Source organism: Ambystoma mexicanum, chromosome 4q (assembly GCF_040938575.1).
Source record: "Ambystoma mexicanum isolate Mex_15411 chromosome 4q, UKY_AmexF1_1, whole genome shotgun sequence".
Taxonomy (NCBI): domain Eukaryota; kingdom Metazoa; phylum Chordata; class Amphibia; order Caudata; family Ambystomatidae; genus Ambystoma; species Ambystoma mexicanum.
The window spans coordinates 946,838,975-946,860,038 of NC_090928.1; the positions used below are offsets into that span (position 1 = coordinate 946,838,975).

The 21,064-nt window shown below is 47.5% G+C and overlaps 1 protein-coding gene across 3 annotated transcripts in view; it reads right to left on the bottom strand.

The window, feature by feature from the left end:
* The window catches only part of UBR2 (ubiquitin protein ligase E3 component n-recognin 2), a 2,523,611-nt gene that overhangs the window by 2,178,295 nt on the left and 324,252 nt on the right, over positions 1-21,064 (bottom strand). For all 3 annotated transcript variants that reach the window (XM_069608499.1, XM_069608498.1, XM_069608497.1), the window contains exons 9-10: positions 9,405-9,512; positions 1,350-1,438 (exon numbers count right to left, since the gene is read on the bottom strand). In XM_069608499.1, coding sequence (XP_069464600.1) covers positions 1,350-1,438; positions 9,405-9,512 — 197 coding nt within the window. The remainder of the gene's footprint in view (positions 1-1,349; positions 1,439-9,404; positions 9,513-21,064) is intronic.

Genomic DNA, 21,064 nt, shown 5'->3' on the forward strand with positions numbered 1-21,064 from the left:
CAACAGAGGAGCGACCCAAGCTAGGCGTTTAAACATTCCCAGTCCATTTCCCCCCCACCTTCAAGAACTTCCCATGGCAGCCCCAGCATTTGTATTTGCATTTCTCCAGGGATGCACAGCGGTCCATTTTATTAATCCATCGGCTTGGCCCATCTGAGGATCCCCACGTGGAGGCTAGGTGTCTTTTCTCCAGCCCCATTGCCACCACAAGGAACATCTTTTCGCACTTGGTATACTCCACCTCGCCCCATATCCTAAGTATTACCATCTTTGAGTCCTGCAGAACTGGGGACCCCAAGACCCCAATGATTTTACGGATGCATCTGCTCCAGAAGTTTTGAATAACGTCACAGTCCCAAATCATGTGAAAGAATGTTCCCTCTGCCCTTCTGCACCGCAGACAGTCTCCATCCTCCACTTCTTCATTGAGGCCCGAGAGTGATAGGCTTGGTGTAGTATTTTAAATTGTATTAAGCAGAGTTTAGTGTCTGTGCCTATCTCCTGAGGGAACATTAGTGCCTCAACCCATTCTTTGTATTCTGGCGGGCCCACTACCGTGTCCCATTTTTCCCAGAGCCGGGAGAGTTCCTGAGCCCCAAAAGCGGTTATTGCCTGGTATAGTGTTGATGTGACTTTTGCTGAGATCCCGACCTGGAGAATGTTTACTTCTAGGGGAGAGCATTTCAGAATATCAACCAAAACTGGGAATTGGACACGGATAGCGTGCGTTAATTGCAGGTGTCTATAGCACTCCCCAGTAGGTAATGCAAACCTGTCCTGCATGTCGGTGAACAGTGCTAGGTGCCCGTCCTGCGTCACATCCGCAGGGGTCGTATCCCCAGCTCCTCCCATCTAATGCAATGCCCCATTTTCAGGACTTGGGGGATGTACATGTTGTTCATTAAGGGTTGATCGAGTGTCGGTCTCCCGCCCCAGCCAATGTGGCAAAAAGCTTCTGCCCAGACTTTGCGAAAATCTCGTATCATTCCGGGACATATCAGACACCTCTCTTTCCGTCCCGTAAAACACTCGGAGGGGTGCGATTGCCCCCATACTTCTAGTCTCGAGTGGGGGCACACTTGATGCTATTCAACTACTACAATTTCCCAGCGAATATGGGAAATTGCCTCTTGTTTGCAGATAATTCTGTTTAAAAGGACAGTGGTTGAGATTTCATATTAAAAAAATAGAAAGCATAATGTTTGACTATGTGTCTAATACAAGACTTTCACGACTTTGCAGTTCATGTTCAATTCTCGCCTTGTCATGCTTATGCAGTAAACGGCCCAAAAACGACTTCTTAAATGCATTATACTAGTTTTGTGTCTATTTAATATCAAGTTACTTACTTTAGCAAAGCGCACGGCGAAAAGCTTTTTGTATTTTAAATCCATTAGAAGACTGCTCATAAATAGCTGATGATACATACTTCTTGCACCTGAAAAAGAAATCAACTCTCAGTAGGCAAATCACATTTCCCATATAGCCTCCCAGCATCAATTTAACCCCGATTTTTCCTTTTCACAATTACAGATGCATGTCCAGTTAACCAAGGACTTAGCTAAATATGCACTTTGCATGCAATTCTGTGCCTGGAGATCACTACTGCAGTAGCTGTGCAGCACTAATGCCATTTGACTTAAACGTGTAAGCCATTTGCAATATCTTTTCTTTAATTCCTTCTTTGATATCATTACCACAGCTGAATAAATTACACTTTTTCTATCACTGTGCCCTGTATGAGACGAATTTATCATAATTCTGCAGCTCTAATAATCAGATGTATGGACCCAACCACCAGAGCCACAGTGAGAAGTTGAGACATAGAAAGGCGTCACACACAGCAAGTAAACCATCATAACATTTCACTTTTTAGATATTGAAGTCCTATGACTACCATTCTGGAGAACTGTAAAATGATTTCATGCCAATCTTAAGAGGACAGGAACCCAACCACGCCACCCACAGAATCAACACGATTTCCCCCATCAATTCAGCTAAAGACACCTTTGCTGCATCAATTTGCATAGAAAACATACTTATAATGTCCACTTATGTACCACCTATGTATTACAGAATGCTGCAGAACTAGCAAAGCCGGCACTCTGAGCAGACTACCGCAGCAATATCATTTGTGGTTTATTTTCTTGGTTTGGGATTTTCTCACAATCTTGTGGATTTGGTAAATAAAAAAAATCATCATACATCCCTGGATGCACAAAAAGTAATCTCGTGGGGTTCCAAAGTGAGGCCTGTGCCTTAAAATGTAGGAACCTTTGTAGTTTGAAGTCCTTCCCCTTTCACTGTTTCAGCACACAAAACTGAATATTTTTACTACTCTGAGCACAGGTTGACTTCTTTCATACAATGGGCCTGAATGTTTTCTGGACCTCAACCTGCACAACTGGGAGCACGTTATAAAGAGTGCACTGCATTGTGGTGTGGTGTTTAATCTTATGTTGGAAACTGAACTAGGACTACACGAACAAATCTTTCAGTTGTAGTCATATTGTTTACTTGGCTTTCCATGCCGGGCTTTAGTTTTTGATCATTGCCAGCAGAGTTTCTGATATCCTATTAATTGCTATGAACTTTCTCACTATACCCTAGGAGTGCCACTATGCATTTGTGTTAACCCCCCTCAGCATGGGCCACTCACCCATCTTTTTACCTAACCTCTGATGAAAGAAATTTCCATTTTGCTTCTGCTTCTTCGGTAGTATAGCTTAGAAGGAGCTGTGCTTATTTTGTTGCAACAGAATTCAGGGTCGATTCATAATACTTGTGTGCTGTGATAGTTCAGATACACAGGAAACTTGCTTGTCCTAGCACACCAACCAGGAATTATACTGGTTGGTGTGCTAGGATCTGTTCGGCAACAGGACATCTGAAGAGCACTATTCCTGGGTGCTTCATTTTGGTCCCATCAAATTTCAGCTTAGTCCATCAGCATAGGCCACTGTTGGGTAAGATTTTCATATTAATGAAAATCTTCCTAACCTGCGTCAACCCCAGACCTTTTTGTTTGGACTTGGTAATTATTTTACTTTGTCCCTAGGTGGGTGGAAATCTTTTTCCCCTCTCACCTAGTCTTACTCTCATTCGGTGACCCTTTTAGGTCTTTCCATATTGTGTGATTGGAGTTATAGTTTCCTATTACTTTGGACCGACTGTAATATACTGATATTTATTTTATTTATTGTTTGCTTGTTAGGCGCTTATACTGCAAGTAAAATACCAATTCAAAGCGCCCACAGGGTGAGGGGAGGGAACAAGGGAGTGAAATACATTACAAAACACAATAATAAAAGCAGTGGAGGGAAAAGGAGGAAGGACACCTACTATGCATTGCGAGTATTCAGAACGTACAAGTGCAGCAAGGAAAAGGGCAGAGGGCGTTAGTGCTGGGGAGTCTGGGCTCATGGGTGACTCACAGATGAAGTGCTTCGGTTGACGAGTGCTACAAGGTCAAGGTCCACGCTAGGAGTAAGTGCAAACCTCTGAGGCGGTGCGTGTGCCAAGGAAAGTGCTGAGGGTAGACAGGAGCAGGGCAGATTGGTTGTAGGGGGGTCAGGGGTCCCAAGGATGCATAAGGGCCCCAGACACCAATCACAGCAACTGTGGGATTAGCAAAGAGAAGAGAAGAAGGGAAGGGGAGGTGAGGTAGGTCTTGAGGAGCTTCTGGAATTTAAGAAAGGCCGGCTCAAGGCGCAGGGGGAGGCTGTTCCATAGGAGGGAGCCAGCTGTGGAAAGCGATCGACCACCTACCCTCTGTATAGCAAATTGCTTTACACACAAAGTGTTGGTGCCAGAGGAACAAAGTGGTCTATTTAGTAAGATAAAGTTTGAGATAGTGTGGTCCCTGTGCCTATCCAGCCTTGTGGATGATGCAGAGGGGTTTGAATTTAATCCGTGCAACAACCAGGAGCCAATGAAGACTATTTAGGGCAGGAGAGATGCAGTCCCTGGGTTTAAGACCAAGGATAAATCTCGCTGCCCTATTCTGGATTAGCTGGAGGGGTAGCAGGGTGGAAGAAGGTAGATTCAGGAGGAAGCTATTGCAATAGTCAAGCCTAGAGAGAACTAGGGATCGGGTAACATTGAGCCTCCAGGGAAAAGGGAGAATTCCTTTGAGAAGTCAGACTTCTTGGCAATGTCCGGAGTGTGAGGGAGGAAGGACAGAGAGGACTCGAAGATGACTCCAAGTTTTCTGGCTTCAGAAGAAGGTGCAGGGGGAGAGCCCAAGGAGGGCAGACGGACAGACAGAGGGAAGGAGGAGGGAGCAGGGGTCCCAATAGGAAGGATCTCAGTTTTACAGGCGTTGAGGCAGAGATCGTTGGAGATGCACCAAGACTGGATGGCAGATAGGCAGTCATGGATGATGGAGTGCAAGAGGGAAAGCAGGAAGTTTGAAAAAGAGCTGTGTGTCATCTGCGTAACACTGGAAGTTGGAGGAGGAGGAGATGAGGCGTGCAAGCAGGGCAAGGTTGATAAAGAGCCAAGGGGAGATGATAGAACTCTGGGGGACACCACATGTGGAGAAGGAAGCAGGAGGAGGAGAAGGTGCCCAAGATGACTTGGGAAGAGCAATCAGTAAGGAAGGATGTCAGCCAGTCCGGTGCCTGTTCCGAGATACCAAGGGTACCGTTGAGCCTTTGTATGAGGATGGAATGGTTGACTGTGGCAGAGGAGAGATTGAGAAGGATGAGGACAGAAGGGGAGTTGAGTCCAGAGATAAAGCAGTTCTTCACAGGTTTTCAGAAGAGCAGTTTCTGTGATTTTACTGAGTGCCAACATTTCGAATTCCAAATTGCTGAATACAGCAATACTGAATTCGAAATCGGCTCCTAAGTGAAATCATGATTCCCCCCATCCATCCTCCTCCCCATTACCTTGGGGCGGCACACCACGTTGTGGTCTGCCCATTCCCACAATGGTACACCCCTCTGCGACACCAGGTCCCTTTACTTATGCGGAAGGTAACCATTGTTTGTCCCCTGCTTTCCTTATCATGGAAGTAGGGGACACCCCTGCAACTCCCGCTCCCCTTGATCGTCATTATAGGACTTTGGTTATTTTTCCACTGCCTAATTTGCCATTTTTGTCTGTTCATCCCCCCACCACCACCACCCTAGCCACCCCCCCACCCCTCCGTCTCCCGATTTATTTTCGGCAGAACCCGCAATATACTTTGGCAGCACACAGCATTGGCTTCCTTTTAATTCTCTTATTATTTCTTGGGTGAACTACTGTTCCCAAAAAGTAAAGTTGGATTCACATCCGCTTTACATCCATTTAAGTGAGCAAGCACGCACAGGCGGACCCATATTCAAATCCAAAATGGCTGCTGGCCTGGAGGCTCCGCCACATGCCTATCCACCATTCTGGGGCCGTGCACCACGCCCTGGGCGTGAGGGCATAAAGGACCTTTACCATGTGGCCGGCTCAGACATGAGCGGACACACCTTGGCTCTTGAAGCCGAAATAGAAGCCTCGAACTCAGAGCTCACTCTGGTAAGCACTGAGCCCTCAGGCCTGCGGCCCGGTAGTTGAAACGCCCCAAACTCCTGACCTCGGAGAAAGCTCTGTTAGATTGTGCACCATCGGCTATGCTGGTAGTCATGCTGGATCGTGCTGAGGACCGACTCTTGGAGGTAGAACACGACTATCGAAGAGGACGAACTTGATCGCCCCACTGTGGACCGCCGAATAGAGCCCCTGAGCCCCTCGGCCTGTGCACCGGTAGCCTTGGCGGCCTCAGGTCTGCCAGAACCGGATTTCAAGGAACCCATACCCATGGAAACCCCTGTCCAATGTGAGAACCAATTCTTCAAAGCCCGGTGACCGAGAGTGCTGCAAGCTGCACACGCGTCCCAGTGGCGGTCGGGCCCCAGGCACTCAAGACAGAGTGCATGGAGGTCCTAGGCTGAGAACGAGCGGTCCGTTGATGCACATCTTGTGAATCCTCCTGCAGCCGACAAGCGCCAGGGGAGGCGAGGCACCGAAGGGAGGTGAAGAAGATTGATAAACAAAACCACGGGGAGCCAAAGGAAAGTTAAAAAGCTGCTGCGCCTAACTGCTAGGTCCAACACAGTCCATTCGGAAAATGAGACTGCAGTGCTGCACCGCAGGGCGGCCCGTTCCCACGCCCGAGGCTGCGCCCCCGCCCACTATACTAAATTTAATGGGCAAGCTACATATTTTCTGCTGCCAAAGGTTCCGGTACCGGCCCCATGTTGGGGGACGCCCACAAGGATGGAGGAAAAGAGCCAGGAAAGGGGCTACATCTCCCTAACAGCGTCCAACTACTGAAGAGCAACCACCAGATCCATTGCAAGTACTTTCTTTACAGTCACCAAGACCAAGCCCGTAACTGAGGTCTGCTGTCACCTCTCCATGAGGACAGTTCTACAGCATAAACTTCTTCACTCAAAAGCTACTGTTAAGCTACCAATATTTAACGGGGCCTGCTTTGTTGTTCCTGTGTTTCGAAGGGTTGCAGTTAAGCGGTTACTTGCATCCCCTCCTAGGCCTACCAAACATTGCGGTGGACAACTCTTAGTGCTCTTTACGCAAGAAACTTCACTGCTACTCACCTGCAAACAAGAAGAAATATTCAGAGGGTCTGCCTTCGCGAAGAAATATTCAGAGGCTCTGCCTTGTCTACTACTTACCAGACTTTCCTTCCTCAGACCATGGTCACTGGTCCCCAGTGCCCACCTTGACTGAGACTCACCTAGAATAGGGTTGGACTTCGTAAGATTGGTAAAGTAGGGGGTAACTAAAGTTATACAGGTTGGTCGGAAGTTTGCATACTTCTTTAAGAACTTTTTACCACTTTTGGGTTACTTTAAAAGTGTTCTAAATTATCTTTTATCCTTCTGATATTGCATATATCATGTGTTTGTTACAGTGTGAAAGAACCCTTACAAAAGTTATAAGCTTTAGTGTATATAAAATAAATGCTATTTTTATATATCTTCTAGTGTGTAACTGTTACTTTGAACTAAGTGTATGCTCTGAGAACTGTGTGGCTCACTACAGCCCTCATCCCTCCTAGACTAAGTCAGGATGGTCAGCCATTGCTACCAAACCTTAGGGTAGTTCAGGCTGAACCTAGGAGGTGTTACCCTCTTCATCTAAGGTGGGCTTTCTAAAGTCTTATCACAGATAGAACTTTAACAAAATTCTCTATCACAGACTATTTAACCTCCACACTCTAGTCAATTAATCTCAAGGACACATCTGGAAAATGTGGTCAATGTATGTACAAAGTAAGCTGAAAGTTGAGTGCCTTTGACACATTTACTGTGCAAAGATGCTCAAACCTTGAAACATGAATTTCAAGTGATCTCGTTTAGTTTAAGAAATGAAGGAAGTTTGGTATAGGTTTGTGTAGTAATGGTGGCCGCGACATTTCAATCATTAAAAAAGGCTTTGGGGAGTAATTCGCTAGCCTTTGTACCCACAATAATAAGTTGGGCTGAAATGGCAACAACTTTTTTTTTTTAAAAAAACACAATTTTATTGGCATTTCATTGAGCTTGTTACAAGACCTTGAACAGCTAGCAGTAGGACGAAGCATATGGAAAAAAAATTGAAAAATATAGCGACAAGGAAGCACAGTGTGGCAAAAGCAGAGCTTTTGGGGGTTATGGGCCTTGTTGTAGCATGAAGTTTTCTGCGCCACCTTGCCGTAGGATTGGGGGGTTCTTATAGTCCGAGTAGTCTCTGAATGCTGAAGTCTAGTCTTTCGCCCTCTCCTACTATGTTAGCTTCATCTTATGTGGAGAAATGTTCCTTTCCCTAGCCTTTAACTATTAAACCCCCAACATAATATCCCTTTCCCCATCTGCCTCCCCCGCCTCCCAACTGTGAGTTGCATCCGAAGTGTTTCGTATTGGATTGCTCTGCCTAGTCTCTGCCAAGGCATAGCCGAGGGGTCTCTCTTTGCCCAGGTGCCCTTGACCACTGTGGGTAGTATGTCCGGCCTTTGTGGGTATTTGGTCATGTGAGGTGTTTGTCCGTCCCAATTCGTGTAGACGTCTGTGGGCCCCTTAGGCGTACTGATCTATGAAGTCGCTGAATCTGGCAACTCTGGAGGTGTTGGAGGTTTGTCTTTTGGCCATAGCCGCCAGTTTGAATCTGCATGTTTTCGCTAGTAATTCTGTGCGGTCAGGTTGTGAGGGAGGGGACTTGGCTTTCCAACGGGTAATTAGTGTTTTTCTCGCCGTAAAAAGGAGTAGCGCCACAAATCTACGGGTTCGAAGGTCATCGTGCCAATCATCTGTAGTATTGGATGAGTTTAGGGCAGTGCCAAAGGTTGTGGCCTGTCGTGCCTAGGGACCCGCATTCCCTCCAGCATTTGTGTGTGCAATCCCCATGTCTTAGAGTGTTGAGGGGGTATAGTATAGCCGTTGTAAGAATCTCTCTGTTTTTGAGGTTAATGGATATTAGGGGTATGGCAGCATAGCATTCCAGGATATCCGAGGGCTCGATCAGGGTGCCCAAGTCCTCGGTCCAGGCTTGCGCTGGGGAGTGGTTGCGTCCTAGATTGTTTGGTATTACCATTTGGTAGAAGGTGCGTGTGTGGGGGAAAGCCTTCAAATGGTGCTCCATTTCCACCTCGCAAGGGGCTGGGATTGGTGTTTGTGTTAGCTGCGTGGTGTTTTGGTGTATGACGCAGCAGAGTGTGTGGTATGTGAGAAACAACTATTAACTTTTCAATGAAAATTAGTACTGTTGTAGTGCTCTGCAACCAATCGGGTGGTTGTAATGCAGGCTTTATCTGCCAGCATTCTGAGCAGAATCCTGGCTTCTTCCTCAGACTTCCCATCAACACCTGGCTCACTCTTTTTGGAAGTATTTCAGAAAACATACCTTTAGTTTGTTTTCTCCTCCTTCACTCTTGGGTCACACCACCTGCTTCCCGGCACCACAAATAAAGAGGGAGCACTTTCTTTGGTGCACCATTTCAATTTCTCTCAGCTGCATTGTTAGATTACCTTGATTTCATTTGTGAATGTGTGTTGGTATGCAAGAGGTTTTTTAACAAATGAAAAAATGGTATACAAGGGTCGCACCACCACCCGAGGCAGTAGTTGCCATACCACCATTTGCTTTTTGTACTAGGCACTGCAGTCCTCGTCAAAGGCACCCAACCCTGTTAACTCAAGCTGATGGGTTGTAACCAACAGTTAACTTCTACAACAATGGGTGCACTTGCTAAAACAAAAATCAGCAACATGGCATGTTCAGACACATTATGTCTTGAAAGTGAAATAAGTACCACAAATATAGTCCAGAAGGCATCAAATATTTTCTAGTGGAATACATATGCATCAAAGCAACAGATCGCCCCAGACAAAATATATATTACACTAAATATCTGCAAGGAACTTCACCTTTCCACAACTTTGAATCACAAAGCATAAGTTTATCCACAAGCGAAGAATTTTCTCCGTCAGGTCCTTCTTGCAAACCAACTTGACACAATATACGTCGAAGGCCATCTTGTGGAAATGAAAAGAAAAGACATATCACAAAAACATTGTAATTAAAAAAGGTAATTTCATCATACAAGTTAGGAAAGGTTTTCTAAAGTCCAACTAAGGGCTTCATAAAACCATATCGGAGGCAGTACAAAAACTCTACCCTTAGAATAAGGCTGAACTGCCTGAGAATGTTGGTAGCATGGACAGAGCAGTCAGGCTTATCTTAGGATGGAGGGGGGGGTGTAGGTCAGTACAATGACATTGTAGTTTACATGTCGTTCACAGAAACACTGATACACTAAGAATTGTAAAAATAATAGTTTATTTTAAATACAGTGGGCCAAGATTAATCTTGGGGAAGTACTAATCACACAAGTTATAAAGACATTCATAAAAACCAACTTGATACCTACGGTAAATAAATCAATGTATAACCTGTTAAGATTAGCAATAGGCAGTTTAAGGTGAGTCAAACCTAAAGTTCTACATTCAGAAAGGCAATGTGCCAAGAATAAAACCAGGTTAGTTACTTTTAGGTTACAATAGGTAATTCAAGAAAAGTAGACCCTATTTGTCACAGTGTTATTCAGTTTCAGAATCACCTAGTTATAAACACTTGTTACATGGATTTCTTGCAACATATGTAACTTATTTCTATTATGAATGGATACAGTTACAACACCAATGTTACTTTTAAGAACAGTTCAGAGGGAGTAACAACTTGTATACTTTCGGGAGAGGCATTAAGCTACTACGTATGAACATCGTCAACTATTTTTGGATCGCACTAAGCAATTCAGAAAAAAACAAAACTCAATTACAGTGTAAGAGCAACAGCTATTCAAGGTCAGTATAACCTATTGGTACAAGAAGTATCAGCTACCTAATAGCTAGTCATACCAAGGATACTTTTCAGAAGTGAAGAATACAATTCTAAGTTAAGTAAAAACATTGACTATTTTAGAAGTGCTCGAAGATTCCGTTCTGGCCCTGCTTCCGCCTGCACAATCTACTGAGCAGTGGAATGCCTGTGATGTCTCCTTATGGCGCCATCATAATCAGGTAAGCCTTGTTGGGCTTAATGCATTTGAAGATCTGATAACATGGACGCCAGAGTCACTATGTTCTAGATAGAGACCTGCCTGCAGTCCCTCTATGGACCTGCCCCTGGGGCCCTAGGGTTGTCTGCTCGCTCCATCACGTCCATCTCCACTGAGCCGGCAGGTGAAGCTTGCCCCTTGTTCAATGCCTCTTTGTTCATTCCTGTCTCGTCAACATGGCTGCCATCACGGATTGCTACCATCTCCTGACTAGCTCCAACGGCAGTACACTATCATCCTGCTCCTTTTTTGATCAGCATCCATTGGCAAGACCTCCGTTTCCTCACCTGCATTGCTCATCATATGCGACTGGACTTTACCTTGCCGGTGAAATGTCCCCATTAGTCTTCACCACAACTTCGGACTCCGCACAAGCTCCTTCTTTTGTCTCAAACCTATGGTTTCGTCTCAGACCCCTATCGTGTATCCCCTTGTTGCATTGCATATTTTTTATTTGCATATTTTGTATATATCGTACTTCTCTACCCATTGTCTTCTCTTTGCCCATCTTGCTATCCACGCCTACTCCCAGTCCTAAATGTGTACACATCTTACTACCTCTCTGCCCCCCTGCACCAAGCTCGTTTTCAGCCTCCTTCCAACCTTTTTCTCTCCTTTCTGCCAGGTTTCTGGTTGCTCCCACCTCAGCATACTGTGCGCTTAGCCATTCCTTCCTACCCTCTTGTGCCTACCTCTTAATCCTCTCCATATTTTTTTTTGTTATTTTTTTTAATTGGTTTAGTTGAAATTAATCAACCTTTCAATATTCTTAATTTACAATTTTTTTACATAAACAGTTTAATACAAAATTTGCCTTCAAATAGCATTACCACAGTATGACATATATTAGGTTCATTAAAGCACAAAATCTGATTTCACTAAGCAAAGCAAGGCCCTTTAACAGAACATTTACATTTGATCACACTGCCAATCATCTTATAAAACGATAGTATTAAAATCAAGCTATAGGTGGAGTTCTTATAACAGAACAAAGTAATCCTCTCCATATTGTAATCTTTCCCCAATGTTCACCCCACTCCCCCGTCATAGCGAAGCCTGCCGCCCCCCACTTAACCCACTCCAACGCCTCTCTCCTTCTGGTCTGTGTGGCCGCGGCCGGCGTTCCGTGCCACCTGCCCCCTCCTCCCATCTCCTCTTAACCCCTCTTTTAGCTGCTCCTTGCCAGGACCTAGCCTTGCGTCATTCCTCTAATCACAGCTTCTCTGTTTTGTTGTTCCCCTGCTCCTCCATGCTGCCTTCCCTATGGCCTTGTTTCTTCTTTTGTATCCATCTGCTCACCATATGCTACGTCCTTCTCGGGGCACCTCCCTCACGGCACCCACACTGTCCTGAGCCTTGTTGCCCTCTTTCCTCTATTCCCTTGACTGGCTCCCACAGCCCAGATCCCTCTGTGCACGGCTCCTTACTTAGGTCAGGCTCACTTTTTTCCACCTGTCTTTGCGCTTCTATTTTCCTTAACCCCTGCCCCACCCCATTTTTAACCATGGTTTTGGAGTACTGCTATATTTCGTACAATATGCTGTGTACCTTCTTCCTACCGTGCCCTTTCTACTGTCTTTTGCCACCGGTTACTGCCCCCCTGCACCTTGTGGTTGGCTTCTTTACCAGCTCCGCTATGGTTGTCACCATGTTTCTATCGATTATGGCATCCGTTTATTTCCCCGTTACCCATGAACTGTGTTGCCCACCCCACTGTTACACCTCTTTATCCTTCTTTCACCTCTTCACTTGCTCCTTCCTCTCCCCTCTTTTTCTTCATGTTTCTGCACATGTACCATCAGAATTGCCACAAGGCTTGGTAGGATCGTTTTTCATCTTCTTGTTTGTCTGTTACCCCTTACTCTCCCACTTTTTTCAAGTTCAGCACTTACACGTAACAAAATCATCTCATGACCTAGTCTGAACGTTTTGTTTGCTTCCCTTTATAACCCCTCCTGCACCTCCCGTCCTTCGCGTCTCCCCTGCTCATGTATCAGCACTTGCACATTCTGACTGTTTCAATACCTTTTAAAAAAGAAATTTCAGTTTCTTCCTCTCCCATAGCCCACCCCACGTCTTGATGCGCCTTGAAACACACATTTTGCTGTATATTGTGCATTACAAAAACTAATACATAAAAATAAATAAAAGCAGGTCAGGCAAAGCATGACCCAATTATACACTTTAAGAAAAACACAATGGGCCTCATTACAAGTATGCCGGTCTGGAAACAGCATTGCTGTTATTTCCGTACCAGCACCCTTTTCCGGACCGGTGTAGTTCAAGTCACGATGCCGGTGTCACCGGCATAGCCAGGACCCACAGTGCCCGGCCACACCGTTGCCAGTATCAGCGTTGACACACGGCAGCCGTGCCAGTGATACCGGCATGGCGTAAGTAAGTCCACATTAAGAGGTGCATGGACACGCAACCACCGGCATGTAAATGGCAGTAATAACGGGTACAATGATGCAGGTAATAACGGTTACAATGATGCCGTAAACACTGGCATCGCGGACAAGGCGTTAAGAGTATTATGGTGTGTAGAAACCTGCCACAGGTGCTCACAATCAGCAGAGGTGGAGGCAATGGCCTGTGGCACAGCACAAAAGGACCACTCCCACACCCTACACTCCTTCCAAATCCACAATGCTACCATTAGCAGTACTGGACCTGGAGGACATGCCTGCACAGCTACTCATTGGGGAGGAAGAGGACGCAGCGGAGGCGCATGAGGAGAAGGAGGGCCATGATGGGCCGGCACAAACCCAATGTGCAGCCGATTGTACCCTGCAGGCAGCCACCAATCCCTTGCCTAAGGGCCACCCCATTCAATCTCACCCCCGCTAAGAATCCACACCCTGTACTGGCTGGACAGGGGCACCATCACCACTATACTGGACCTCATACATGATGACCTGGTGAGCCTAATAATTATCCGGACAGCCGCCTCCAAAGCTGAAGGTAGTGTCTGTGCTACACTTCCTTGCCACTTATCCACACACAGTGGGGCAGCTGCATGGAATCTGCCAACCCTGTTTCTTCCGTATGCTCTCCCAGCTGCCAGAGGCACTCCTGTCCCACATACGCGACAACATCTGCTTGCCACGGACTACGGAGGAGGTGAATGCAACAAAAATAGCATTCCATGCACTTGCAGGCATGCCTAAAGTAATAGGTGCGGTTGACTGCACACATGTGGAGCTGGCTGTCTGGCATGCTGTGGAGGTAGTGTACCACAACAGGAAGCTGTACCATTCCCTCAAAGTACAGATTGTGTGCGATGCCCGCAAAATAATCACACATTGCTGCTTAAGATTCCCTGGCTCCACACATGACTCCATGGTGCTGCGCAACTCCAGGCTGCCCCGCTACATGGCACGACATGCTGGACATCGTACCTGGCTGCTGGGCGAGTCTAACCACAAGGTCATGATGAGTGTTGCATGGTGGGGGGGCAGTAAACAGCATATGCAACGTGGCTGCTGGGTGAGTCTAACCACAAGGCCATGAGGAGTGTTGAAACATAGCACAGCATGAGCTGCAGAATGAGCGGAGGTGCACACTGCATGCATTAATCCAGCGTCACTCTGTCTGCAATATCCCATCCATTACCAAGCATCTATTGAAGTGCACAGAGGCTGGATAGGCCAATAAAAGGCAAACGTAGATGAGGAATAAGACCAAGGAACTTCGTCATCCGCAACCTGCACAATAACAAACTTCACACATGGATTGGAACATGACCATAGACAGCCTTCTGAGTGCATTGAACCTGCTAGTGTGTAGATGTCACAGAATGTGCTACACAGTAATAGCATGCAGAAGCGCAGTACATACATTAATACATGTATTTGGGCCTTTAGAAAACACAAACCACATGTACCAGAATGCACCACATATTGGTGACAACGAATGACATTCAAAAACACAGTAAAGTGAATTCACAAGTCATGATGGTCAGCCAGAGATAAAAGTAGAATGCTTTAAATCCAAAATAGCAAATTCCAACAATTGTTAACTACCACCAATGCATAATTGAGATTTGCATGCCTCAACCAATGAAGCTTCCAACATCCATGCAAACACCCAGCCGTAATGTTGTTACGTAGCCCTTTACTCCTCACACATACTACCAATCGATATGTGACCTTGTCAAATGTTACGATGTAGATGGATGTGTACGTGAAGTCCTGTAGATGTAGACTGCATACTGTGAATACCACTAAATAACAAATGTTAATGAGGTGAATGTCAAAAGTCCCACTGCATAGGCACAGTCCACTTTCATTGGTAAATCATAAATTAAATTTAAATCCATTGGTGTCAGCTGTACAGGATTTTTCAGAGGGCAGGTTGACAGTGAATGGCCCATGTGACAGCAACTGCACAAACCCTCTCCCCCCACATGCATCTGCCCTAAGGTCACCTACAGGGTAGATAGTAAATAACCTATGCCATGTAAAGTAATAATTCCCTGTGAATGGTAGTCTTCTCAAAAGAACACTGTACAGCCTGTGCCAACCCAGAATGACCACAAAATCACAATTCTCCTTTCTCTTGCTCTCATGCAGGTGTTGCCGGGTATCCACTTATGGCATGGCTCATGACCCCCATCAGGCAACCCCACAACAGGCAAGAAGTGGTCGTACAACCGTGCACATGTACGCACTTGCTGCACCATCGAGCAGACATTTGGCCTGTTGAAGGCCAGGTTCCGCTGCCTCAGCAGATCTGGGGGAGCCCTCCTTTACGGCCCAGAGAAAGGGGGCAAAATTGTGCTGGTATTGTCATGATCTCTGCTTCCAAAAGGTCAGGGTTTTCCCAACTCCCTTGGAAGCAGATCCATAACCCAGGTTCCGAGTGCCAACCAGTCCCAATTGGGACCTTTTGGACCCAGTCCTGGCGCCAGTGGCACCAGGCTCATAAATATGCCCAGTCCCAGCGCTGGAAGCGCCGGGCTCATAATGCTTGGGTGGACTTACCTGCAGCAGACCATGCTGCTTACTTGCCTGCCAGTTGAGCCTCTGATCCTCTTCTGTTTGGAACTACTTTTCCTGTTGGGTGGGGCAGGAGCCACTCCCTAGGTTCAGAACAATGGAACTCTTCTGGAAAGCAGGAACTCTTTTCTTACCTAGGCGTGGCTGTGGAAGGAGACACCTAAGCACTACAGGCTGCTATTTAAACCACACCCGATGGATGAATCTTGCTGTGCGTTATTCTGCATCCTCTGCAGCAGAACGCTCATCGTGTCTTCTGCATCTGATCCTGGGCCTAAGGAAAAAGGCTTACCATCCTGAATCCAGTCTTCAGCAACACCTATAAAGACAAGAAAGAACAGGTTAGCATTACGGTCTTCAGTGGCAGCTCTTCACTTACCTGGTCCATCGGCTGTCACCAACGCCTCGCGCTGCATTCCGGCATCTGAAAGACAAAAGCTTACCAACTCTTCGCATGCTCCGGAGGCCTTCGGCGCTGCATCCCGCATCTGAAAGATAAAACAAGGTGCGTTTAAAGACATTGGGGAACTTTAATACTCACGTGCCATTACTCCTTTCCACATCTAACCCAGTGGGTATTCCGGCACCCTGCAGCCGCTCCGAACTTGTACCTGCAAAATAAAAAGACAGTTAGAGCGCATCGTGAAGCAGGCAACAAGCGCTTACTTACGTGCTTCCAGGCGCTTCTATTCATCACACGGGCTCCATCTTCAACTCACTTAAGCCCGTCATCCGCCATCGCCGGAACCCTGCAAAACAAGAAACATCATTACTAAAGACTTTAAAGGCATTAGAATTACTCGAAACTTACCGTTCGTGCAGTAAACGACGGACAGCAGTCCTCTGAAGTCAAGAGGCCTGCTCCCCTTATCCAGTGAAGAAACTGGTTACAGCACCCTGCCCCGAGGCAGATGGAGAGCACGGCGTTCACTTACCTAAGGTGAGAGCGTTAACCTTTGGGGTTCTACAGGAGAAGAGAAAGGGAAGAAGAGAGAGACATTCAATAACCCAGTTCATTAATCCCATATTTTCTATCTGCAGACATCTTACCCTTCGAGTCAGACATACAGTGCACAGAGGTCCAGCCCAAAGAGCCAGCCGTGTGTTACACATCACCTTTGAAGATATGGTATACGCCCAGTCAAGACCGGCGCCTCTACGGGAATCAGGTGAGCGTTACAGGTATGTGCCATGCTGCACGACATGTGCATCAGGTGCAACGTCCCCCTACCCCCGCGACATGGACATGTTGCCACCAGAGGCGGAGGGCGAGGATGAAGAAGACGGTGAAAATGCACTGCGCCACAATGGCAATGACGGACGTGCCACACAGCAAGAATTAATTTAACACTACTTTTGATAGACTGTTAGACACAGCACTGGACATGGATCAGACTGGCCACTGGACATGGATCATACTGGGCACTGGACCGGATTAAAGGCACTCACACTGAATAAGCAATGCCCATTTTTTTTTAAACCCCAGGTGGACTGTGACAAGAATAACTATGTACAGATGTGATTGTCATTGCCTACCACTACAATCTCGTACTACTGACCCCACATCCCCTCCCCACATATCCCCACACCCCCTCTCCGAATATTCCCAGCCCCCCTCCCCAACTATCCCCACACACACCCTTCCCAACTATCCCCACACCCCCTCCCCACACTACTCCCTCCCCACACGCACATTAACCTTTATCCATTTACGCCCCCTTTTAATAGGAGGGGGGTGCCCCTCTGCTGGGCAACTGAGCCTCTGGGAACGATGCAGAGCTGCTTTGCACGGAACTCGTGAGTGTTGTGCTCGAGGATGGGGGCAGTGGGGTGGTGATTTGGCGTTGTTCGGCAACTGTCTGGACCAACACGTTAATTGACTCCACCAGGGAAGAGATTGTACCATTGCCTCCCGCACACGCCTCGCCAGGTGGTACATCCCCCTCCGTGGCTCGGCCCAGCATACGTGTGGTGTTCTGGGACATATCCGGCATCATCTGGCACGTGAGTTGCACCTCAGCAAGATAATGCTGCACCAATGCGTGCACTCCCTGCTGCCTTTCCACCATCCTGGTGAGGCGTCCCTCAATGTCATATTACGTACTCCAGGTTGTGGTATGGATGGTGGGCTCTGAGGGCCCATAGGACTGAACACAGCACCATCCCCTTAGCTACTGTCACTGTGTGTCGTGCACACTGGCCTCCACCATGCTTTCGGTTACAGACCCTTCTGATAGTGGTGCAGGTTCATCCTGCTGGCTGGGGGCTGCTGTTTCCAGATGGTGGGGCCGCTTGGCAGTAGGTGTCTCCGGCGGGGGGGGGGTTGAGGGGGCTGGGGCAGGGCCAAAGGTGGTGTTGCACGCTTCGGTCTGGTGGTAGTTGTGCTTGAATCCTGGCTCGAGGTGGTGGTTTTCTTGCGGTGGGGCTGTGCACCAGTGCCCCTGGATGTGGTTACATGTTCCCCTTCATTGTCAGATGATGTGCCTGCGGGGGACAGTGAGGCAGGACATCAGTGATGGGTGTGGATCCATCAGACAGACATTAATGCTAGTAAATTCTGAATCATGTGCATTGTCATGGACATGGAGGGCATGGCATGGTGCACACATGCATGTGTGGGGGATGCAGTGTGGGTGTATGTTTGTTGTGTGGCCATGGAGTGCGTAGTGTCTGTTGACTGGGCTACTGGCATTTACCGGTTTGGGTGTTATGGGCATGCCACACTAGCTGTGTGGCATGTTGAGTTCGATTGTGAAACAGATGCGTTTCTCTTGTGACTGCTGCCTATGGCTGTTGATGGTGATTCAGCATGAAGGGACATGGTGGGTGCGACAGGTGTCATTGATTTGTGCATCTTGTCATGACGTGGCTTTGGCCAAGTGGTGGCATGGCGGTGATGACAGCAGTTGGGCATTGTCTGGGGGATGTGTGTCTGTGCGAATGCAGATGCTACCTTTGTGGCTAACACAGGGGACATGTGGAGTGTGTCAGTGGTGTTTGTTTTCAGCTTGCGGCCAAGTACATTGTGCATGTGTGAAAAGAGGTCGTCGGTGGGTGGAATGGCAGCAGGGATCAGGTTCCACAAACTTGACATATTGACCTAGCCATTTGCATTGGGCCTACAAGGTGTGTCATGTGACTTTGGGTTTACAGAGGCTCACCGGCATCAACGGATGTTGCATCACCCACCTCCCACGCCTGCAGTTTGCTAGGTGATGGTGCTCTCCCTCCTGTGGCCAGGCCATGGCCGCGCTGTGCGGCAAGGAGGTTGCGGACACGGGGATGTAGGTCGTCCCACCTCTTCTAGCAGTCTCGCACAGTCCAGGGTGTTGTCCCCACTGCAAAGACTTTACGGGCAACATCCTCCCATATGGCTGCCTTACTTATTTGCGATTGGCGCCACAGATATGTGCAAAAGACTTAATCTGTGTGCTCAACAAGGGTGTCAGCCAGCATGTTCAGTTCAGGTACACTGAACATCGGCTTGCAGCGACAGACTACAGGTTGCCTGGCAGACATGTCCCTCTGTGTTGGTAGCTGATCAGATTTTCAGTAACACTGCTGTGCGCTGAGGATTGCAATGGATTGTGTTTGCACGGCCACCGGTGCATTTCCTGTTCCAGCGCGATGACATTTCCGGTGCCGGAACCACCAGCCACAGTAATAACAGTCAGAGTCAGCGAGGATGCCGGTATAGGGGTTTTTTGGACCATTACAGGCATGCCGGTGCTACAGTTTCCGGGATGCGCGTGCACGCTGACTCGGAATCTACAAAAAATTCCAGCAGCAGTGCTACAAGGACACGGTATCACCGGCATGCCGGTATTTATTTTTTTTTTTAACGGCAAACTAGTAATGAGGCCCAATGTATTTCAAGGTAAGTAAGCAGCTTATAATACTTTTAAGAATGGTATTCAGCAATTCAAAGTTAAGTAAGAACTCATACTTTTAAGGGGGGCTACAAGCAACTTCAGGACAAGTATTAACTCCAAGGCTGTTTTAGAAATGCACTAGATCAGATCAGGGAAAGCAAAACCCAATCACAGCCATTTAAAAGAGCACAGAGCTAATCAAGGTGGGTAAATCCTATTGGAAGGCTTTTACACTCATTCACTTTGGCAATGATAAAACACTACCAACTCTTATGTTTTAGAAGAGTAAACCCTATTTAAAGCTAGTAAAATAACTGCTATACTTGCTAAAGGAGTAACAAGCAACTTAAAGGTCAGCTTTGACTTTAGACACTTTGTAATCTATCCTATTACAGTGCCAAAGTTACTCAACAACTCATTTACAAGTAAGTACTAGTAAGTACTTTCAACACGTGTTATATATTTCAAGACAGAAGCCTTATCATCAAAGTCTTTCCCTAATTTTTGAGCAAGAGTTTTCTTAGCGACAATGGGGTGCTGCGGAGCAGCCAAGCTAGTATGGCGGCTTCTCTTTGAGCTATGAGTAGGAGCAGGCGATTTGCACCTTTACTGCTGCACTATTGGATCCATGAGTCAGACAGACCTGTCTAAGTGAGGGGCAGAAGTGCAGGATCCAGTTCCCGCTCCAAACGGTTCACGGGGGCCAGAGATATTCACCGGAGCAGCCGGGCCCCGGCCGTGCCGCCACTCCGGCAGTGCGCGTTGAGGAGAGAGGGGACAGAGTGGGCCGGCCGTGGCCGGTTATCAATGCGGCGTAGTGGTGCCCTGCCTTCCCGGGACCTGGAGACAGCCCCAGCAGCATCGTGCTAGACGGCTGTTACGCTACCATTAAGGAGGATGGTGGAAGTGTAAGCCCGGGCTGCAGCAGTGAATTTCTAAAATCTACTCCGATGCCCTTCTTGGCCCTGCACAACTACCGCAAACGGGGGAGAGATGAGCTGGCACCTCCCCCCCCACAGACTGTCACTGGGCCAGAAAACTATTGCAGCACAACATTGGGGTAGATTGGCACACGGTAGGGCCCAACGACAGTACTGTGCTCACTATCTTGCGCACGTTTGAGTTAAAATACGCATTTGGGCATGCTTGCAGTTCGTGACTAGTTGTCTGCGGAGGGAGACAATACGTTAACCCTGCGCCGGACGGTGGTCACATGCCTAGCTGCCCTATTGCTCTTCTCTGCACTGCTGCCAAACTCCCCGTTGAAGAATCCTGTTCAGGACTTGGGCCTGTACGGCACCCCTCCAGGTCTTGCCCGAGCTGTAGTTGGAGGTAGCCTGGCATGACAAAGGGCACTGGAATTAAGAAGGGCGGAAACAAGGACCACTTTATGAGGGCTGCTCCCAGGGCCACGGGGGTAGTGATCCCTATTGCTGATACACAGTCGAGTCCTGCTTCCTAGATTGCGCCTAAGCCGTTGAACATGCAGCAAATAATGGATGCCATGGGGAAGGGTTTTGGGGAAGTGAACGCTAAGTTTATCCAAGTTAATGTTACATCTATCCATGCACAGTTGGAGAGGGAGACGCACACAGAAT